This window comes from Strix uralensis, chromosome 15 (assembly GCF_047716275.1).
Source record: "Strix uralensis isolate ZFMK-TIS-50842 chromosome 15, bStrUra1, whole genome shotgun sequence".
In the NCBI taxonomy this organism is placed as follows: domain Eukaryota; kingdom Metazoa; phylum Chordata; class Aves; order Strigiformes; family Strigidae; genus Strix; species Strix uralensis.
The window spans coordinates 11,882,166-11,900,359 of record NC_133986.1 but is presented as its reverse complement, the minus strand read 5'-3'; the positions used below and the strand labels follow the sequence as shown (position 1 = coordinate 11,900,359).

Here is an 18,194-nt window from a genome sequence, read left to right as displayed (position 1 = left end):
GGTGCCAGCTCTCCCAGTACCAGTGACTCCACCAGCTCCCATACACCAGAACTGGTGGCTACTGGGAGGATCCCAGCGAGTGGCTGGGACATGCTCCAGCCCTGGGAGCTGCACCCTGGTGTCAGGGCCCCCCATGGATTTGGGGTGATGGGGTTGAGCTGAGCCAGGTAGACAGCCCTGGGAGCCACCCCGGTGTTGTCCCCTGCTCAGGGGGCTTGGGGACAGTGGGGGATGCCAGCAGGCAGACAGAGTCCAGTCAGGGGCCATGGTGCCTGGCGAAGGGGGTGTCACAGGAGGGGCTCAACGATCCTGGGGTGCCCGTCCCCTCCTCCTGCGCCCTGGGAGGGTCCCAGCCCCGCACGGCCACATCTGCCAGCACCACAGGGAGCACGTGGAGGTCCTGAGGTGTGTCCTGCCAAGAGGGACAGGAGGAGGGACAGCTGTCCCTGGCAGCTGGAAGGTGACTGTGTCCCCAAGCAGGCAGGCAGTAGTCTTGTACCCAAGCAGAGGGGGCTCCTGTCCCCGAACAGGTGAAAGTGGCTGTGTCCCCAAGCAAGCAGAGGGAGGTCCTTGTCCCCGAGGAGTCAGAAAATGTCCATGTCCCCAAGCAGGCAGAGGGGGACCCTGTCCCCAAGGAGCCAGAAGATGCCAGTGTCCCCAAGCAGTCAGAGGGGGACCCTGTCCCCAAGGAGCCAGAAGATGCCAGTGTCCCCAAGCAGGCAGAAATTATCTTCTCCCTGAGCAGATACTCAGGGATCCAGTCCCCAGGCAGGCAAAAGAGATCTTGTCCCCAAGGAGCCAGAAGATGCCTGTGTCCCCAGGCAGGCAGAAGAGGCAGAAGGGGTTCTTGTCCCCAAGCAGGCAGAGCAACCAGAAAGCAATCCTATCCCCAAGCAGGCAGGAGGAGCAGAGAGGGTGGCAGCGAGCGCAAGGTGGCTGTCACACAGGGTGGCAGTGCCCTGCGGGGTGACGACGCCTTGTAGGGTGACAATGCCGTGTGGGGTGACAATGTCTCACAGGGTGCTGATGCCTTGTAGGGTGACAGAGTGATGATGTCTTGAAGGGTGACAATGCCCCATAGAGTGATGATGTCTCTTGGGGTGACAATGCCTCACAGAGTGACATCTCCATGGGGTGATGACGCCCCAAGGGCCATGTGCCATGGGGCTGACGTAAGCAGGGCCAGCAGAGCCGTTGCTGTGTGTCCACGGGCAGCTCTGCGCGATGTCCCCTTCCAGGGCTGGGTGCTTGGAAAGCTGGGTGCCACAGGGCCAGGTGGTGTCCCCCAGGGGTTTCTCCCGGGACTCACCAGCAGCAGAGGATGATGGCCGGGATCAGCCCACCCTGGGACGGATGCTCTGTCTCTGGCTGCTGCCCCAATCCTGGAGACACCCAGCACCCATGGGTGCCAGCCCGCATCAGTTGGCCCAAGCAGAGGTGGTCTGAGCCACCACAGGGACTCCGCGGTTGCCTCTGGAGCCAGGGCAAAGGGGAAGGTGCAGCACCCGCACACCCACCCAGCCTTTTTGGGGTCATTTAGCATTTATTCAACTCAAGGCAAAGAACAAGGCAAAGGCTGGGGGTGCAGGGAGCCATTGACACGCCATGGCCACAGTCATGGCCACAGAGAATCCATGGGGTCTGCCAGGAGCCTGTGGTACACGTGGGGACACTTTTTTTGTCATCAGGGAAGGAAAAAGCTAAACTTGAGAACTGACCGGCTCTGGTCCATCTGTAGTGGGCGGAGAGGCGTCCCGTGTGCTCACGCCCTTCCTCTTCTCCTCCTCCTCGGACCTGCGGCAGGGAGGCAGCCCTCTCAGCATTCCCAGCAGAGCATGGCACCCCCAAAATCCTCCTCCCAGCGATCTCACTGGGGAAACACAGCCGTAGGCCTGCAGGGACCTGGGGCTGGCTGCTGGTCCCCACCAAGGGTTGAAAGCCCCGACATGGCAGGGTTTAACCTTCATCTCTCTTCACTGCATCAATTTACTGCTCAAAAATGGCAAATTGCTAAAAATAAACCCTAAATGCTTTGAGAAGAGGGGTGCTGGAAACAATGCCCATGTGCCAGGTGGGAGCTGCAGGCTGCCCCGCCTGAGATGCTGCCATGGGCACTTGGTGCCGGTGTCTCTTACCCGGCCTCCAGCTCCCCATCCAGATCCAGGTGGTATTCAGGAGCTTCAGGGTGCGTCACCCCGTCCCGCGCCAGCCCCTCACGCAGCGTCCGCCCGCCCAGGAGCTCCAGCTGCCGGGGAAGGGAGCGGGGGTATTAGGGACTGGTGGGGATGTGGGGTGGGGAAACTGAGGCAGGACAGGCAGAGACAAGCCAGGACTGTCTGTGGCCCATCCTGAGCCTTCCTCACCGTTGTCAGCTTCCTCAGGGCAGCGATGCGCTCCTCCCAGGTGGCCGAGGACTTCTCGAAAGCCTCGTGCCGCTTAAGCAGCTTCTCCACCGCGTCCACCGTCTGCCCGTAGTCGCTGCTGGCCAGGTAGGGCTCCTGTGCCATGAGCCACGACTCAGCCACCGAGGCGTCCCGGGAGAACTGGCACACCTCCAGCACTGCGGGCAGAGACAGGCAGTGCTCAGCCCCCTGCCACCGCCACCACTACCCCCAGGCCGAGCCGCCATCCTCCCCAGCACCACCAGCACACTCACACAGCCGCAGCCGGTCCCAGCGCTGCTCCCACATCTCCATCATGGCCTTCCTCTTCTCCACCAGCTCCACCAGCTTCACCTTGATCTGTGAGGGGACATCGTCACAGGGTGGCCCCGGTGGCACCGTCCCACCACCCTCCAGTCCCGGCTGCCCTCACCTCGGGCGAGTCCTGGTGCTTACGCTGCACCAGCTTCTTGCCCAGCTCAATGCAGGTGGTGAAGTTCTTGCCCCGGGCATCCACCTCAGCCCTGATGGTCTGGTGGTACTTCATCAGCAGCTCCACCGAGGAGACATCCCTGGAGACAGAGGGGTGATGGTGTCGGTGGCGGCATCAGTGCTGGGTCCCAGCCAATGGCGCTGGGTCCTAGCAAACAGCGCCGGGTCCCAGCCATACCTGGGTTTCTCCTGCGTCTCTATCTGCCGGACGGTGCTCTCCATCCAGGAGAGCAGGTCCCGTGCCATGCCAAAGAAGCGATGCTTGTCGGCCATGTCCACCAGCCGGGCCCGGCGCCCGCTGCACGCCTCCAGCAGCGCCCGCAGGGCTCGTGCCACCTCCTGCTCTTGCTCCTGGATGCCGGCCGCCTTCTCCCCGGCGTAGGCAGTCTGCAGGCGTGCCGCTGTCTCCCGAAACTGCTGTACCTACCCGGTGGAACCGGAGAGCACGGGGGATGCTGAGTGCCGGCAGCGGCAACGCCAGGTAGCCCTGTCGGCTCTGGGGTGCAGCCTCACCTGCGTCTCCAGCAGCTGGAGGTCCCGCTCGAAGGCGCTGTGCATGCGGTGGAAAGCTTCCACCGTGCTGGCATCCTCGCCCAGGTCCTGGGGCAGCTCCTGGCGCCGGGCGGCGATGAGGGCCAGCAGCTCGGTGCCGTCATAGAAGTACTTGTGCAGGTCGTGGGAGGCGGCGAGGAGCTGCATGCGGGTGTCAATCAGCTCCAGGAGATCCGCCCAGCTCTCGTTCAACCCGTCCTTCCACTCAGCCATGGTGGCCGCCTCCGCGTGCCCGGCATCAATGAGGTCCTCGATGGCCAGGTTCACCCGGTCTACGCGCTCCTGCCCCACGCTGCCTGTCTCCCGTGCAAACTCCCGAAACTTCTCCCGCAGGAGCTGCACAGGGGAGAGAAAAGTTGAGTTTGTCCCTCCAAAACCACACACTGGCCCTGCTACTCGCACCCTGGGTGTCCTCACCGTGACGTGGTCCAAGTCCTGCCCCATCTCCTGGGAGGAGGCAATCACATCGCGCTCGGCAATCCACTGCTCCAGGTCTTCCACCTCCCGCTTCAGCTGGAAGAGGTGGGACATGTTCTCCAGGCGCCGGCGGCGCTCCTCGGCCGCCTCCTTCAGCCCCGCGTAGTGCTTGTCCACCTGGCCCTGCAGCCGGATGATCTGCTCCCTGCACGGCCCCGGCACACAGACACCCCAGTTCTCACCCAGGAAAAGGTGCCCCTGACCCACCCATGTTGCCAACTGGGGGGTTTTTAGGGGAGGAACCCACTCTGCGCTCCCCGTGTCCCTCTGCCATCCCCTTCCTGCCACAGCCGGGGCAATGCCACCCAGCTGAAGTGAGGCACCGGGGCGGCCAGTGCTGCTGGAGCTCCAGCCAAACCACCCACCCACCCTGGTGCTGAGGGCACGGGGTCACCCCGAGAGACAGGGGACATGTGGTATGGCACATACCCCTCAGGGTGGCCGGCAGAGAGCAGCTGCTGAGCCCTCCCCGCCAGCTCCTTGATGGTTTGGCCGTAGTCCTCGATGGACCGCTGCTGCCGGACGTGTCTCTTCAGCATCACCAAGCTGCTCTCCTCATCCTGTGGCACGGCAGAGACCAGCACCCATCAGCACCTGGCACGGCCGTGGGAGAGGAACCAGGGTCCAGCCCTGGTGCCCATCCTACAGGCACGTCCTGCCTCCATGTGATGCATCAGGGAGCTCAGGGGGGTACAGCGTGGCATGGCCCAGAGGGTTGGTGTGGTGGTGTGTAACAGTATGGCATGGCACAGGGCGGGATGGCATGTAATGGCATGGGGTGGCATGTAATGGCATGGGGTGGCACAGGGCGGGATGGCATGTAATGGCATGGGGTGGCACAGGACAGAATGGCATGTAATGGCATGGGGTGGCATGTAATGGCATGGGGTGGCACAGGACAGAATGGCATGTAATGGCATGGGGTTGCATGTAAGGGCTTGTAACAATGCAGCACGCCATGTAATGACAAGACACGGCATGGCGTAGGGTGGAATGGATGGCAGAGCATGGCGTGGCATGTAACGGCACAGCATGACATAGCATGAGATGGTGTGTAATCACAGAATCGTCTGGGTTGGATTGAAGATCATCCAGTCCAACCATGAACCTCACACTGACCATTCTCAACTCCACCAGATCCCTCAGCGCTGGGTCATCCCAACTCTTAAACTCCTCCAGGGATGGGGACTCCACCCCTGCCCTGGGCAGCCCATTCCAACGCCCAACAACCCCTTCTGCAAAGAAATACTTCCTAAGAGCCAGTCTGACCCTGCCCTGGCGCAGCTTGAGGCCATTCCCTCTTGTCCTATCACTTGTTCCTTGGTTCAGGAGACTCATCCCCCCTCTCTGCACCCTCCTTTCAGGGAGTTGTAGAGGGCCATGAGGTCTCCCCTCAGCCTCCTCTTCTCCACACTAAACCCCCCCAGTTCCCTCAGCCGCTCCCCATCAGACCTGTGCTCCAGACCCTGCACCAGCTTCGTTGCCCGTCTCTGGACACACTCGAGTCATTCAATGGCCTTTTTGGAGCGAGGGGCCCAAAACTGAACCCAGTCATCGAGGGGTGGCCTCACCAGTGCTGAGTACAGGGGGAAGATCCCTTCCCTGTCCCTGCTGGCCACGCTAGTGCTGATACAAGCCAGGATACCAGTGGCCTTCTTGGCCACCTGGGCACACTGCTGGCTCCTGTTCAGCCGGCTGGCAATCAACCCCCCCAGGTCCCTCTCTGACTGGCAGCTCTCCAGCCACTCCTCCCCAGGCCTGTAGCGCTGCTGGGGGTTGTTGTGGCCCAAGTGCAGGACTCATCCAGTTGGCCTTAGCCCAGCGACCCAGCACAGCATGTAATGACACGGTATGTAATGACACAACGTGGCATGGGATGGACAGTGTGTTAGAACACGGTGTGACACGGCACGTAATGGCACGGCCTGACATGCCCTAGGATGGGATGGATGGCCTGTAATGGCACAACATGGCATGGGATGGCATGTAATAACATAACACAGCATGGTACCGGGTGTTAAGCACGGCAGTGCCTGGCTTGACATAGGATGACCCAGCATGGCACAGAGCCCCCCCAAGACACAGGGGCACCACGTGGAGCCACCCCTCACCTTTGGCTTCTCCTCAGCTCCCATGAAGAGCTCCTGCTCGCTGACCCAGGCTTCGGCCTCGCCAGCATCGAGGTAGTACTGCTGGGCCTCACCGGCCTCCCGCAGGCGCCGGTGCCGGGCGGCCGCCTCCTCCCTCAGCGTCTCCCACAGTGTCCGCAGCTCCTGCGCCCGTGTCTCCAGCTCCGGGCTGGGCTCGTCGCCGCTTGCCGCTGCCTCGCCACGGCTCAGCACCTCGGCCAGGCGGGGGGCATGACCCGCCAGCTCCTTCTGCAGCGTCTGCCCGTGGGATGGGTGGTCATGGTGGGGCTCACCCATGGGATGGGTGGCCCCAAGGGACCAGTTAGGGTGGTGGGTGCTGGCCACTGCACCTGGGCTCACCTCGTTCCTCTTGGCCAGGCGCTGCACGCTCGGGAGGTCGGTGCCGTGCTCCGTTGACCTCACCAGGGGCAGCCGCTCCTGCACCCACAGCTGCAGGCGAGAGCACACACTGAGCACCCATGGGTGCCCCCAGCACGCCGAACCCCACCACAGCAAGGATGCTCACTGTCTCATCCTCCAGATCCCGCCCGAGCTGGTATATGGCCTTGGCGGTCTCCAGCTCCTTCCTCCTCCTCTCCAGCGGCTCCAGCAGATCGAGGAATCGCTGCCGGAGCCTCTGCTCATGCCCGTCAGTGTCTGGCACATCCCCAGCAGTGGGGAGGCCCTGCCACCCCAGATCCTCCAGCTCCTTCATCCGTGCTCCCACTTGCTCTTCCAGTCTCTGGTGGGGCAGAGCCATGTCAGCTGGGGGGGCAGAGCCAGGCTGGGGACACCCAAGGCACCAGCCAGCCCCATTTGGGGATATGACCCAGTACCTCAGACCCCTCAACCTTGAACGGTGGGGGGCCAGCATGAAGGAAAGGGTGAGGTGCTAACACCCTTCCTCCCTCCCAGCCGCTCGCCTGGCAGTGCCACCACCCACCATCAGCCTCTTCAGCAGCAGGTTGGTGGCGGTGAGGTCCTTGGCCTGCTCGGTGGCGCGCAGCTCCTCCTCCGCCTGCCCCAGCCAGCTCTCCAGCTCTCCGTAGCTCTGGGTGTACAGCGCCGAGCGGTTGGCCTCAAAGAGCCGCTGGCCCTTCTCCTCAGCAGCGCCACACAGCCCGTCCCACCGCCCGCGCAGCTCGGCCAGCCGCCGCACCACCACCTCGCTGTACTGCGGCTTGCGGCTTGCCAGCTCCTTCCCCTCCTGTCAGCAAAACCAAAGAGGTTGGTGGCCACCGTGGCACAGAGACCTCCCACCTGGCTGGGGGGTAACAAGGCTTCCAGGCACCGGTGCCAGCACCCACCATCTCAATCTTCTCCAGCCAGCCCTGGTTGGGTGCCAGCTCAGCCATGAACGCCTGGTGCTTCTGCCACTTGCCGTGGAGGCCGCGGGCTTCGCCGTAGGAGACGTCCTGCGCTGTCAGCATCTTCTCCTCCACCCAGGTGTCGAGCTGCAGACCAGGGGTGTCAGGGCTCAGCTGGCAGGGACCCCCTGGCTCCACCAGCCATGCCCTGTCCCTACCTCCCGGCAGCTCTGGAGGAAAGTCTGCAGCTCATGGTTGTCCTGCAGCAAACCCGCAGCCTCCTCCGCCTTGGCCACGACAGCCCTGTGCCTGGCAGAGCAACCAGAGACAGGCAGCATCAGCGCTACTGCCTGCACACCGTCCACCTGCCTGCCCACCGGCCCCTCGCCGAACTCACCGCTCCTGGAGGGCCTGGCACTTCTTGGTGATCTTCTCGGCAAAGATGTTCCCCTCGTCCACCAGCTTGGTGCCGCTGGCCACCACCTCGGGGACCTTCTCAGCGCTGCTCTCCACGCTGGCGCGGAAGTCCTGGAAGCGGCGCAGGGCAGCAGTCGAACCCTCCAGTGTGGTGGGCAGCTCCAGATGGGCCAGCGTGTACTCCTGGGGGGGCACAGCAGGGGTTTGGCACCTTTTTGGGGCACCCATGAGCCGCGGACACCCCCCCGGGACCTACCTTGGGCACCCACCTGGTTGGTGAGGAGGATCTCCGCCTGCTTGGCATCGCGGAGGAACTCCTGGAAGCCGCGGCACTGGACTAGGAAGCGGTGCCGGGCTTCTGCCATCCTGCCCAGGGCGGCCCAGCCGGCCTCCATGCCGCGCAGACGCTGCCGCAGCCCCTCATACTGGGGGTCCTCCTGCTCCCCCACCACCCGCTCCCCCGCTTCCACCAAGGCAGCAAAGGCAGCCGCATGCTCTTCTGCGTCCCGCTGCGCTGCCTCGTGCCGCCGCAGCAGCTCCTCCGCCTCAGCCAAAGAGGCCGGCACCTCGTCGGTGGCTGCAACGGCTTTCTGAGCCCCAAAGAGCCAAGCCTGGAAGTCATCCAGGTCCTGCAGGAAGCGCCGGAGCTGCCCAGCTTCCCCCAGAGAGGCTGCCCGCTCCCCCAAGGCTTCCTGCAGCTCCTCCCAGGCGGCCACCACTGCCGCTAGCCGCTCGGCCACCTCCCCAGCCACCTCGGGCCGTTCTTCTGACAGGCGGTTGGCTTGGGAGCGCAGGGTGGCCAGGCGGTCCTGGGCAATGGCCAGTTCCCGCTCGATGCCATAGAGCTTGCGTTGGGTGGCCAGGACGCCGGCCAGGTCCTGGCCCAGCTCGGCGGTGGCCTGGACCGCCTGGGTTTTGCTCCGCAGCCATTGCCGGGTCTCCTCGCACTCCAAACGGTAGTTGAGGAGGCGCAACGCTGAGCCCACAGCCCGGCAACGCTCGGCCACCAGCTCCCTGAACCGGTCCCACCTGCATGGTGGAGGCGGGTGACAGCGGGGGATGCAGCTGGTGGGGACCAGCCTAACCACTCCAGCGTCACCCACTCATCCCAGTGTCACCGTACCTCTCATTGAGCTGCTCTCGGCACTGCCGGACTTGGGGGCTGCGGGGATGGCCACTCGCCAGCAGCCCGTCGGCTGCCTGGTTGACGGCGGTGATTTGGGAAGACACGGTGGCCATTTCCTGCTTTAGCCCGTCCAGCCTGCAGGGATGAATGGGCTGAGAACGGACCACACCTTGGGACACGGCACAGCAGCAGTGCCACTGTGGGAGCCCCTACCTGTGCTGTGCCACATCCAGGTCCTCCAGCGCCTGGGGGACCTCCGGTTGCCCCAACCAGGTCTCCTTGGCCCCCATCCAGAGGTGACAGGCATCGCTCTCCCCAAAAACAGTGTAGAGGTCAAGGGCATCCTGCAGCTGGCGGCCCCGCCGCTCAGCCAGGGCGGCTGCCTCGGCGTGCAGCTCCCGCAGGGCCGCCAGCCGGCTCTGTGCCTCGGGGCCAGCCCGCAGCTCTGGGGGAAAGCCCTCGGCTTGCCGGGCCAGCCCGTCCAGCTGCTCATGGGCAGCCGCCATCTCCTCCAGCAGCTCCCGGTGTTGCCGCAGCAGGACCCGGGTGCGGGATTCATCCTGGCCCAGCTCTTCAGCGGCCGCCCGCCGGCGGGCATCCTGCAGCCCCTCTGCCAGCTCCTCTGCCTCTGCCTGGAACTGGAAGAAGCCTTCGGCCTCCCGCAAACCCCGCCAGCGGAAAGCTGCCAGCTCCTCCAGCTGCGCCCACAGCGCCCGCACCGTCGCCCCCCGCTCCCGCAGCTGCCCGGCCGCCCGACCTGCCGCTGCCAGCCCCTCGCCCGCCGCGAGCACCCGCTCCAGCCGGCCGCCCCGGTTCCTCAGCTCGGCCTCAAGGATGGCGTGTCGGCGCTGGAGCAGCAACACGCTTGGCAGGTCCTTCCCGAAGTCCAGGGAGGAGTAGAGCTGCTCCTGCTCCTTGATCCAGCCCTCTGCCTCGTCCAGCTCCCACAGGCAGGTCCAGAGGGACCGGGACTGCTCCAGCAAGGCTCTCCTCCGGGCCGCCAGCACTTGCAGCTCCCGCCGGCACAGCTCCAGGTGGCTCACACGGTCCCGGATGATTTTGGGGTCGCAGGGACGGTAGCCTGGCCAGGGAGCGGGGTGGGCACCCATCATCAGGGTGTCCTGGTTTCCCTCACCGGCTGTGCCGCGGTCCCGGGGTATCCCAGCGCACCTACCCTCGGTGTCGGCGAAGCGGAGGGCAGCGGCGCTGATGGCCCGTGTCTTCTCTGCCTGCAGGGCCATGTCTCCCTCCAGCAGCTGGTGGGTCTGCAGCAGCTCCTCCGCCTCCAGAAGGTGCTTCCCGGATTCGGGCGATGCCAACTGCACCTGAGGGAGAGCCACAGCCATCATCCACCGCCAGCTCCGGCAGACAACACCCGCTGCTCCCCAAAAGCTGCCACCAGCACCCCAGCATCTCAGCTGCCTCCCCAGGGGCATCCCACCAACACCCAGTGGGACAAAGGCACCCCATGCACAGTGGCACTCAACACCTGTGGCTCACCTTGACCTCATCCATCCAGTCAATGCTATGAAGCATCTCCTGGAAGAGGTGCTGCAGGGCGAGGTTCATCTCCAGGCGCTGGCGCCGGGCAGCCAGCAGCTCCAGAAGGTGCTCCCAGAGCCGCAGGATGTTGTCCTTGCGCCCGTTGATGCGCTGGATATCATGGTAGCGCTCCACCTCCAGCTCCTTCGCCACCGCTTCAATGGCCTGCACTCGCTCCTTGTAAGCGGCCGTGTCCGTCTCAATGGCCTCGTGCTTCTTCTTGGCTGCCTCCACTGCTGGCAAGTCCTGGCCGAAGTTGTCCTGTCCCAGCACAAAGCCTGTGGTGAGGCTCTGGTGGGGTGCCCCGGTCCCCAGAATGGGTGTCCCCAGTCTCACCTGGGCCACCAAGCGCTGGTTCTCGCTCAGCCAGGCCTCCCGCATGGCTGCTTTGCGGTCGAAGCGCCGTGCCAGCTGCTCCAGCTTCTCCTGCCGGATGAGCTCGGTGCGCAGCGCCAGCTCCCGCTCGTGCTCTGCCTTCTCCAGCTGCTCCCAGGCCTGGGGGAAGGTGGCACAGGACCAGGGTGGCACCCGTGTCTCATGTCCCCCCACCTACCCTGTGTCTTGGTCTGCTGGTGAACCCCAACGAGACCTGCGGGTGGGAGTGTGGCTGGAGGAACCCAACCTGCCCTGGGATGGACCTGACCTGTCCGAGGATGGACTCAGTGTGTCCTGGGATGGTCTTGAACTTCCTTGGGAGATGGACCCGAACTGCCCCAGGAGATGGACCTGACCTGCCCCCAGGAGATGATGGACCCAAACTGCTCCCAAAAAATGGACCTGATGGACCCATACTGCCCCCAGGAGACGATGGACCCACACTGCCCCCCCAAACATGGACCCTAGGATGCATCCTAGGACAGACCTAAACTGCCCCAGGACCTGAACTGCTCTGGGATGGACCCTACCTGCCCCCAGGAGATTGACCCAACCTGTCCCTGGACAGCCCTGACCTCCCCTGGGACAGCTTGGGGAGCAAAGTCCCCAGAGATACCAGGGGAAGAGCTGCCCCGCCAGTCACAGGGTGTCATGGGAGCAGCCGCCCGTCCCTGCGGCAGGGCACGGCACACGGGCAGGCTGCGGGATGGGGCCCGTACCCGGTTGATGTCGGAGACCAGGCGCCCCTCGTGTGGAGTGTAGACACGCTGGTTGTTGGCTCGCATCCGCGACTGGATGGTGAAGAGCAGCACCTCCAGGTTGCCCTTCTCCTGAAACCTGCCCCAGAGAGAGCTCAGCCTGGGGCACCCATGGGTGCTCAACACCACCACGCGGCCATGGGGGGCTCAGGGGTGCTTACTTGGGGGGCTTCTCCACAGTGCGGTAGGTGCTGAAGGCTTGCAGCTGGTGCTGCACCCCGGCCAGCGAGTTGGCGAAGTTGCGGCTGTTGAGGGAGACAATGGTCTGCTCGATCCAGGTGAGCAGGTCGGAGGCCAACCCCCCGTAGCCCTCGATCATCCGCTCCGTCTCCTTGGCGTGCTCAATGACCTGCAGCAGGGCCGGTGGTGAGCGCGGGGTGCCGGCACCCCCAACAAAACCACCCCGCAACCTCAGCGCCATTCCCTCACCTTGCCCAGACGCCTGCCCTCCACCTCCAGCACCTTCATCTTGGAGAAGTAGTGGTAGAAGGCCACCACGTAGGTGATGATGGACTTCTCGTCGGGGTTCTCTGTGAACACATCTGCCCAGTGCGAGCGAGAAGTGTCAGTACTCACCCAGCCTCTGCACTGCCCCGGCATCACCCCAATAGCAGTGGGCCACCACGGCCTCGTGAGGTCCCCACCCAGACCCCCCTTCCACGGGGTGGAAGCCTCTTTGTCTCTCCACAGGTCCTGGGCGTGTCCCAGGGTGTAATGGGGAAACCGAGGCAGGAGAGTTGGCAGCGGCAGCCTCACCTTCGGGGTCGAGGAGCGGGGTGATGCCCAGGTGCCGCTCTGCCACGCTGAACGCGTGCTCCAGGTTGTGCCGGGCATTGGATTTGGTCAGGTTTTGGAAGTCAACCAGCTCAGGCCTGGGGACAGAGGGTGTGGGACAGCGGTGGCGCTCCCGTGGGACATCCCCTGGTGCCACCGGTGCCCTGGCACATCCCGGTGCCCACCACTGTGCTGCCTACCTGTGCCTGTGGATGAGGGCGTTGAAGGCCAACCCGTCCTTCCAGCTCGAGGTGAAGTTGGTGATGTTCACGTGGGGGTACCTGCGATGGGGACAGGGTGTCACCGTCACCCTCTGGGCACCCCCGCTCAGTGGCACAGTGCGGTGTGGGTGCCACCACCTACCCCGCTGTCTTCATCTGGCACCAGAGCAGCAGCGCATCCCTGGCAGAGCGCGTCTCCCGGCCCTCCTGCGTCTGCACGATGATGTCCTGGATCTGGGGGCAGAAGGACATTCTGGGGTCAGAAGGGGACATCCACGGAAGAGGGCTCCCGCCCGGGAATGAACCATGGGGTGCTGAGCTGAGGGGTGCCCCCCACCAACCCGGTCCCACCTGGAAGCGAAGGATGATGGTCCAGATGAGGCCAAGGACGAGGCGGTGGTTGCCATCCACGATGTCGTGGGAGCCCATATTCTCGAGGTGGACCCTCTGCTCCTTCAGGAACTGCAGCGCCTTGTCCACATTCTCCAGACAGTGGATCCGCATCCGGCCCTTGGTGGGCTTGGGCTGGGGTACAACACTCAGCACCCTCCCCTTCCACTCCAGGCACCCCTGACCCTTGCCCTGGGACACCCCTCTGCCACCCCAACCTTGGTGGAGCCTTGGTCAACGCCAAGGTCAACAACCTTGGTGGAGCATGGCATGGCATGGCATGGCATGGCATGGGTCCCAGGGTCTCCGGCCGGATGGGAGTCCTACCAGAAGCTCTCCTGACAGCACCTCCAGCAGCTTGATGAGCACCCGCCCATCCCGGAGGTCCATGTAGAGGTCTGAGATACGACAAGTGACGCGAGCCAAGTGCGAGTTCACCCACTTGGTGAAGGTTTTCTTCTGCACGGCCTCCCGCTCATCTGCAATGAGAGCGGGCATGGTGGCACGGGTGGCAGGGAGAACCTGGGAGGACTGAGGGGACCCGAGACCCGTTCCCGACCTGCCAGGGCTTTGATGCGGGAGCGCTCGAAGAGGCGCGCCGAGCTGTTGTCATTGTCCAGCTCATCGTCGGAGGCTTCCCAGCGGTCATTGATGCGGCTGTACGGCTGCTGCAGCTCCAGCTGCTCGTAGTCGTTTGCTGAGGTCATGGTCCCGGCGTCCCCCGGCCGGGTGGCCGTTGGCTACTGGCAAGAGGCCCCTGGGGAGAGCGGGGGGCCATGGGCATCGCTGCGGCACCTCGCCAGCCCTGCCGCGCGTGGGGATTTGTGGCTCAAAGCTGCTGGTTAAGCTGCTCAGAGGGATTTAAACTCGCCCCCACCCAGGTGTTGGGGGGCACCTGGGTGCTGCACGCTTGGGGACTTGCCCTGCTGGCACGAACCCCCCATGCCAACAGCGACTTACAGCGGTGCTCCCCCAACCCAGCATCCTGGGCCAGGTCCCCAGGGGCGTCCCCCCAACCCTTGGGTGCCCCCAGGGGGGAAGCAGGTGCTGCTCGCACCCACCCCGATGCCGGCAGGGTGAAGGGACTTTGCCAGTGCCTGCAGCAAAAAGCGGGTGACAGCTGCCGGGGGGGGGGGGCCTGCTCGCCCCCGGGGACATTTGAGACACAGATAGGACATGGCTGGTATCTAAAAATGCCAGCGAGCAGCTGTCAGTGGCCGGGCTGGGCAGGAGGAGGCTGCTGGGGGCCCCCGAGGGGTGCGGGGAGCCAGGCTGGGACTCCCCTCAGCACCCCAGAGCTGCCAGGAGCCCTGGGGTGCATGGCACAGCTTGGGGAAAACCTGAGTACCCCCAAACCCCTCGTGTGTCCCCATGAGCCATGACAGCCCATGGTCACCCGGCCCCCAGGGACCCCCCAACAGCCGGCAGGCAGGGGAGCTTTATCGGGGCCAGCAAGGGCTGGGCTGGGCCCCATCTCCTCAACCTGCACCCTAATCACAGCCACGCAGGCTGGGCCTCGCCTCAGGGACTGGCTTGCACCCAAGAGTGTGCAAGGACATTAAGGAGCATGTAAAAGCATGCACATGCGAGCAAGGACATGTAGGAGCTTGCCAGAGTGTGCATGTGTGAGCAAGGACATGTTAGAAGCGTGCCAGAGCATGTACATGTGAGCAAGGACATGCAGGAACATGCCAGAGCATGCACGTGTGAGCAAGGACATGCAGGAGCGTGCAGATGCGAGCAAGGACATGAGAACTCATGCAAGAAAGCACATGAGTGTGCAAGGGCATGCAAGCGTGTGCAGGAGTGTGAGAGCAGGGCCCGCAGCCCTCCGTGCCGTGGCACCAGGCTCGCCCTCCTGTCCTGCAGGAGGAAACCCCTGGGGAAGCCCAAATTTGGGGACACCCCCCCCACCCAAAAGCACAGGAACTGCAGCCGGTCTGCCTGGGCACCAGGAATGGGCTGGGTGTGCCGAGTTGTGTTGGGTCTCTGCGGCATGCTGCAGCCCAGCGCTGCCATCCCAGTGGGAGACCTTGGCCTTAGCTGGGCCTCCCCCACACCACTACCACCACAGCGGGGCCACGAGCATCCGAGGAGGAGGAGGAGGAGGAGATGATGATGCTGAAGGGAGCCACAGCGGGGCCCAAGGGAGCCACCAGCGTGCATTTCAAACGCAGACGCTCACCAACCCTTTAAATCTCCCTCTGCCGCACCGGCGCCTTCCAAACAGCCCCGTCTGGCAGAGCCATGCCACCGTCGGCACCCGCCGCCTGGGGATTGCCATTCTGCCAGCTCGGCAGGAGGAAAGCCGAGAGTGCCAGGGTGCCAGCCCCACCGCAAGCATCCTGCGGCCGGGGCCAGGGCAGCGTCGCCTTCTCCGGCCGACGGCTCGGCGCCGTGAATCAGCACTTCCCAGCAAAGGGCTGGCATTGTGCTGCCGCCGAGGTCCCCCCACCGGGACCGGGAGACGTCCCCCCTGCACCCCGAGCGCAGCCGGGGCAGCAGTTTGGTGCCTGCCACCCGCGGCACCCTCAAGACCCTTCCCTGGCTCAGCCCTCACCACCGCAGTGTGTTGCTGAAACAGCGGCTGCCAGTGCATGAAAGCACATAGGGGTTCCCCCAAACACCCCGAAATAGCTGCCCCATCACCTCCACCCACAGCCTGGCAGGTTCCTTTGGCACCCGCTGCCTGGCATCGCCCCGGCTGCTTCGCTTCACCAATTAACACTTTTATTTTGCATCCCCACCAAGTCAGCCAGCGGTCTAGCCCCCTTGGGAAGGGGCAGAAGAGCTGGGGGGCATCCCCACAGCCCCCCGACAGCCACCTGCCTCCCAGGCACACGGCCAGGGCCAGGAGCAGATGGTCCCCGCTCCGCAGGGCCGCTCGGCACAGCATGGGGTCGTTAGGCATGGCGAGGCACAGCTCCTCCGGCTGGCGATGCCCCGCTCCGGCCGTGGCTCTCCAGCCACGCTCTCACCCGGCGGGTGAAGGTTTGGGTTTCCCCAGGGCCAGAGTCGGTGCGGATGCCGGCCATGCCAGGACTGTTCCATGTCACCTAACCCGCCAGCGCACCGAGCAGTGACACACACACGTGCTGACACTCCACAGACATTTTTGGCTATAAATAGGCCTCCCCTGCGCACGGCGCGGGCCGAGCCCCACTCCCTTCTTAGGAGCTGCCGCTCTGCACCTCCTCGCCTACCCCAATATCACCAGCTGGGGCCCTAAAAACACCCAATAGCTGCAAAATATTCCTCAGGGGGCTCTGCTGGCAACCACTGGGGTTGCAGAGGGTCTCCTTTGCTTGTCACCCCCTCAAACACTTCTCATTGGCTTAATGCAGTGGAGCGAAGGGTGCTGCAATCCCCTGACTCCAGGAGCTGGAGATTTGCAAAGGCAAAAGCCACCTGAAAGGAGGGCTGGGAAATCAGATCCCCAGCTTACTGGGGTGCGGGCAGGAGTTCCCCCAGCTCAAGAGCCACCCACAAGCATCCTCCTGCCACCACCCTGGGACGAGGGGGGCCAAGGGCATGGCACCCAGAAAACTCTTCCGAGTAACTCCAGTTTGTCCAGCTGCTAAAAATCAGTGGTTGAAGCGGACTGGGTGATGGGCCCCACCGAGACCCGGGCACGTCTCCTCCGCAGCCGACTCGCCCACCACGTCCCACCGGCACAGTCTGGGGACCCCACTGGGGGTTGTCACCCTGCGGAAAGTGTCCCCAGAAAGCCACCGCCGCTCACCTGCCCCGTCCTTCCCGGCAGCCGGGTGTCCCCCGCGGGGAGGGGACACACCGGGTGACATCGGGCCCCCCACTGCGGGGGAGAAAAGGGGGTGCTGAGCACCCCCCCCCCCCAGGAGGGATTCCCTCGCCAAACTTTGCTCTGTGCCCGCAGCCCCCGGTGCCGCACCCCAAACCCGGTGTCCCCGGGGCGGGCAGCCTGTCCCGGTGCCCCCCGCTTTTCCCCGGGGAGCGGCGCCTCCCGGTGCCCTCCGGTTCCTCCCGTTACCCGCCCCCCCCGGCTCCAGCCCCCGGAGGCGGCGCATCCCGGTACCCGCCGCCGGTGCCCGGGGCGGCCGCGGTTCTCACCTGCGCGGGGCGGCGGGCGGACGAGCGGCGGCGGCGGGCCCGGGACCGGAGCGGGGTGGGGGGAGCGGAGCCGCCCTGTGCCGCGATATAAATAACATTATCTTGAGCGCGCAGGGACATTCCTGCCCTGGGCCAGCGAGCGGCCCGGCCCAGACAGACCCGCTCCCCCCCGGGAGGGCCGGGCGGAGGCGGGCGGGGACGGGCCGCCCGCCCCGCAATGCAGCACAACGGCGCCCCCCGGCCACCGCCGCCACCGGCACCTGCCGGGCGCGGAGCGGCGCAGCGCCCCGCTGCCACGGGCGGGGCTCCCCGGCCGGCCCCGCTGAGCCCCCCCTCAATACGGCTAGCCCCCCGGTAATTCGGGCTGGCCCCACCGTACCACCCCGCCGCTCCCCCGTCAGCCCCCGCTGTCCCCCAGCTAGCCCGGGGCACACCCCAGCTGTCCCTGGGAGGGGGGGTGTCCCCCAACTAGCCCTGGGCAATCCCCCAGCCAGGCTTAGGTGTCCCCCAAGTAGCCCTGCTTGTCCCCCACCAGCTCAGGTGTCCCCCAGCTGTCCCTGAGTAGCCCTGGTTAGCCCCAGACAGTCCTGGCTAGCCCTGGCGGTCCCTCAGATAGTCCCAGGCACCCCCCAGCTAGTCCTGGGTACCCTCTGGCTAGCCCTGGGCATCCCCCACGAGCCCTGGGTGCCCCCCTCTAGTTCTGGGTTAGACCCAGGTACCTGCCAGCTAGCCCTGGGTGTCCCCCAGCTAGCCCCAAGCACTCCACAGATACTCCCAGGTGCCCCCCACTAGCTCAGGTGTTCCCCAGCTAGCTCTGGGTGACCCCCAGCTAGCCCTAGATACCCCTCAGCTAGACCTGGGTGTCCCCCAGCTAGCCACAGACACTCCACAGATACTCCCAGGTGTCCCTCACTAGCTCAGGTGTCCCCCAGCTAACCCAGGCACCCCCACAATTAGCCTCACTTGCCTTCAGGTAGTCCTAGGACCACCCTAACTCAGCACTGGCTACCCAAATGCACAGCTGTAGGGCTCACCTCTGAGCCGCTGGCCTAGCCATCCCACCTTGTCTGAGGTAGTCCTGCAGGGGCCCAGCCCGGGGCGGGGGCGGGCTCTGGTTAAGGGCACCCTTAAGGACCCAACAGAGCCTGCACCCACCTCACCTTA

The 18,194-nt window shown here is 64.9% G+C and overlaps 1 protein-coding gene across 4 annotated transcripts in view; it reads right to left on the bottom strand.

Moving 5' to 3' along the window:
* SPTB (spectrin beta, erythrocytic) overlaps positions 1-18,128 on the bottom strand; it is a 20,500-nt gene extending 2,372 nt beyond the window's left edge. Inside the window, exons 1-33 of one of the 4 annotated variants that reach the window (XM_074885163.1) lie at positions 18,065-18,128; positions 17,031-17,105; positions 13,501-13,698; positions 13,269-13,420; positions 12,903-13,076; positions 12,694-12,785; positions 12,531-12,611; positions 12,313-12,428; positions 11,986-12,098; positions 11,718-11,905; positions 11,518-11,635; positions 10,760-10,918; positions 10,382-10,684; positions 10,056-10,206; positions 9,095-9,962; positions 8,879-9,016; positions 8,025-8,784; positions 7,736-7,938; positions 7,557-7,647; positions 7,339-7,485; positions 6,975-7,238; positions 6,558-6,773; positions 6,392-6,481; positions 6,014-6,289; positions 4,332-4,462; positions 3,843-4,047; positions 3,387-3,761; positions 3,052-3,296; positions 2,815-2,953; positions 2,657-2,741; positions 2,364-2,560; positions 2,136-2,245; positions 1,719-1,794 (exon numbers count right to left, since the gene is read on the bottom strand). In XM_074885163.1, coding sequence (XP_074741264.1) covers positions 1,719-1,794; positions 2,136-2,245; positions 2,364-2,560; positions 2,657-2,741; positions 2,815-2,953; positions 3,052-3,296; positions 3,387-3,761; positions 3,843-4,047; positions 4,332-4,462; positions 6,014-6,289; positions 6,392-6,481; positions 6,558-6,773; positions 6,975-7,238; positions 7,339-7,485; positions 7,557-7,647; positions 7,736-7,938; positions 8,025-8,784; positions 8,879-9,016; positions 9,095-9,962; positions 10,056-10,206; positions 10,382-10,684; positions 10,760-10,918; positions 11,518-11,635; positions 11,718-11,905; positions 11,986-12,098; positions 12,313-12,428; positions 12,531-12,611; positions 12,694-12,785; positions 12,903-13,076; positions 13,269-13,420; positions 13,501-13,648 — 6,411 coding nt within the window. In that variant the 5' untranslated portion in view covers positions 13,649-13,698; positions 17,031-17,105; positions 18,065-18,128. Of the gene's footprint in view, positions 1-985; positions 1,474-1,718; positions 1,795-2,135; positions 2,246-2,363; positions 2,561-2,656; positions 2,742-2,814; positions 2,954-3,051; positions 3,297-3,386; positions 3,762-3,842; positions 4,048-4,331; positions 4,463-6,013; positions 6,290-6,391; positions 6,482-6,557; positions 6,774-6,974; positions 7,239-7,338; positions 7,486-7,556; positions 7,648-7,735; positions 7,939-8,024; positions 8,785-8,878; positions 9,017-9,094; positions 9,963-10,055; positions 10,207-10,381; positions 10,685-10,759; positions 10,919-11,517; positions 11,636-11,717; positions 11,906-11,985; positions 12,099-12,312; positions 12,429-12,530; positions 12,612-12,693; positions 12,786-12,902; positions 13,077-13,268; positions 13,421-13,500; positions 13,699-17,030; positions 17,189-18,064 lie in introns of those variants that run through there. The other 3 variants (XM_074885164.1, XM_074885162.1, XM_074885165.1) reach the window with 3 other exon arrangements.
* Positions 18,129-18,194: the final 66 nt, after the last annotated feature.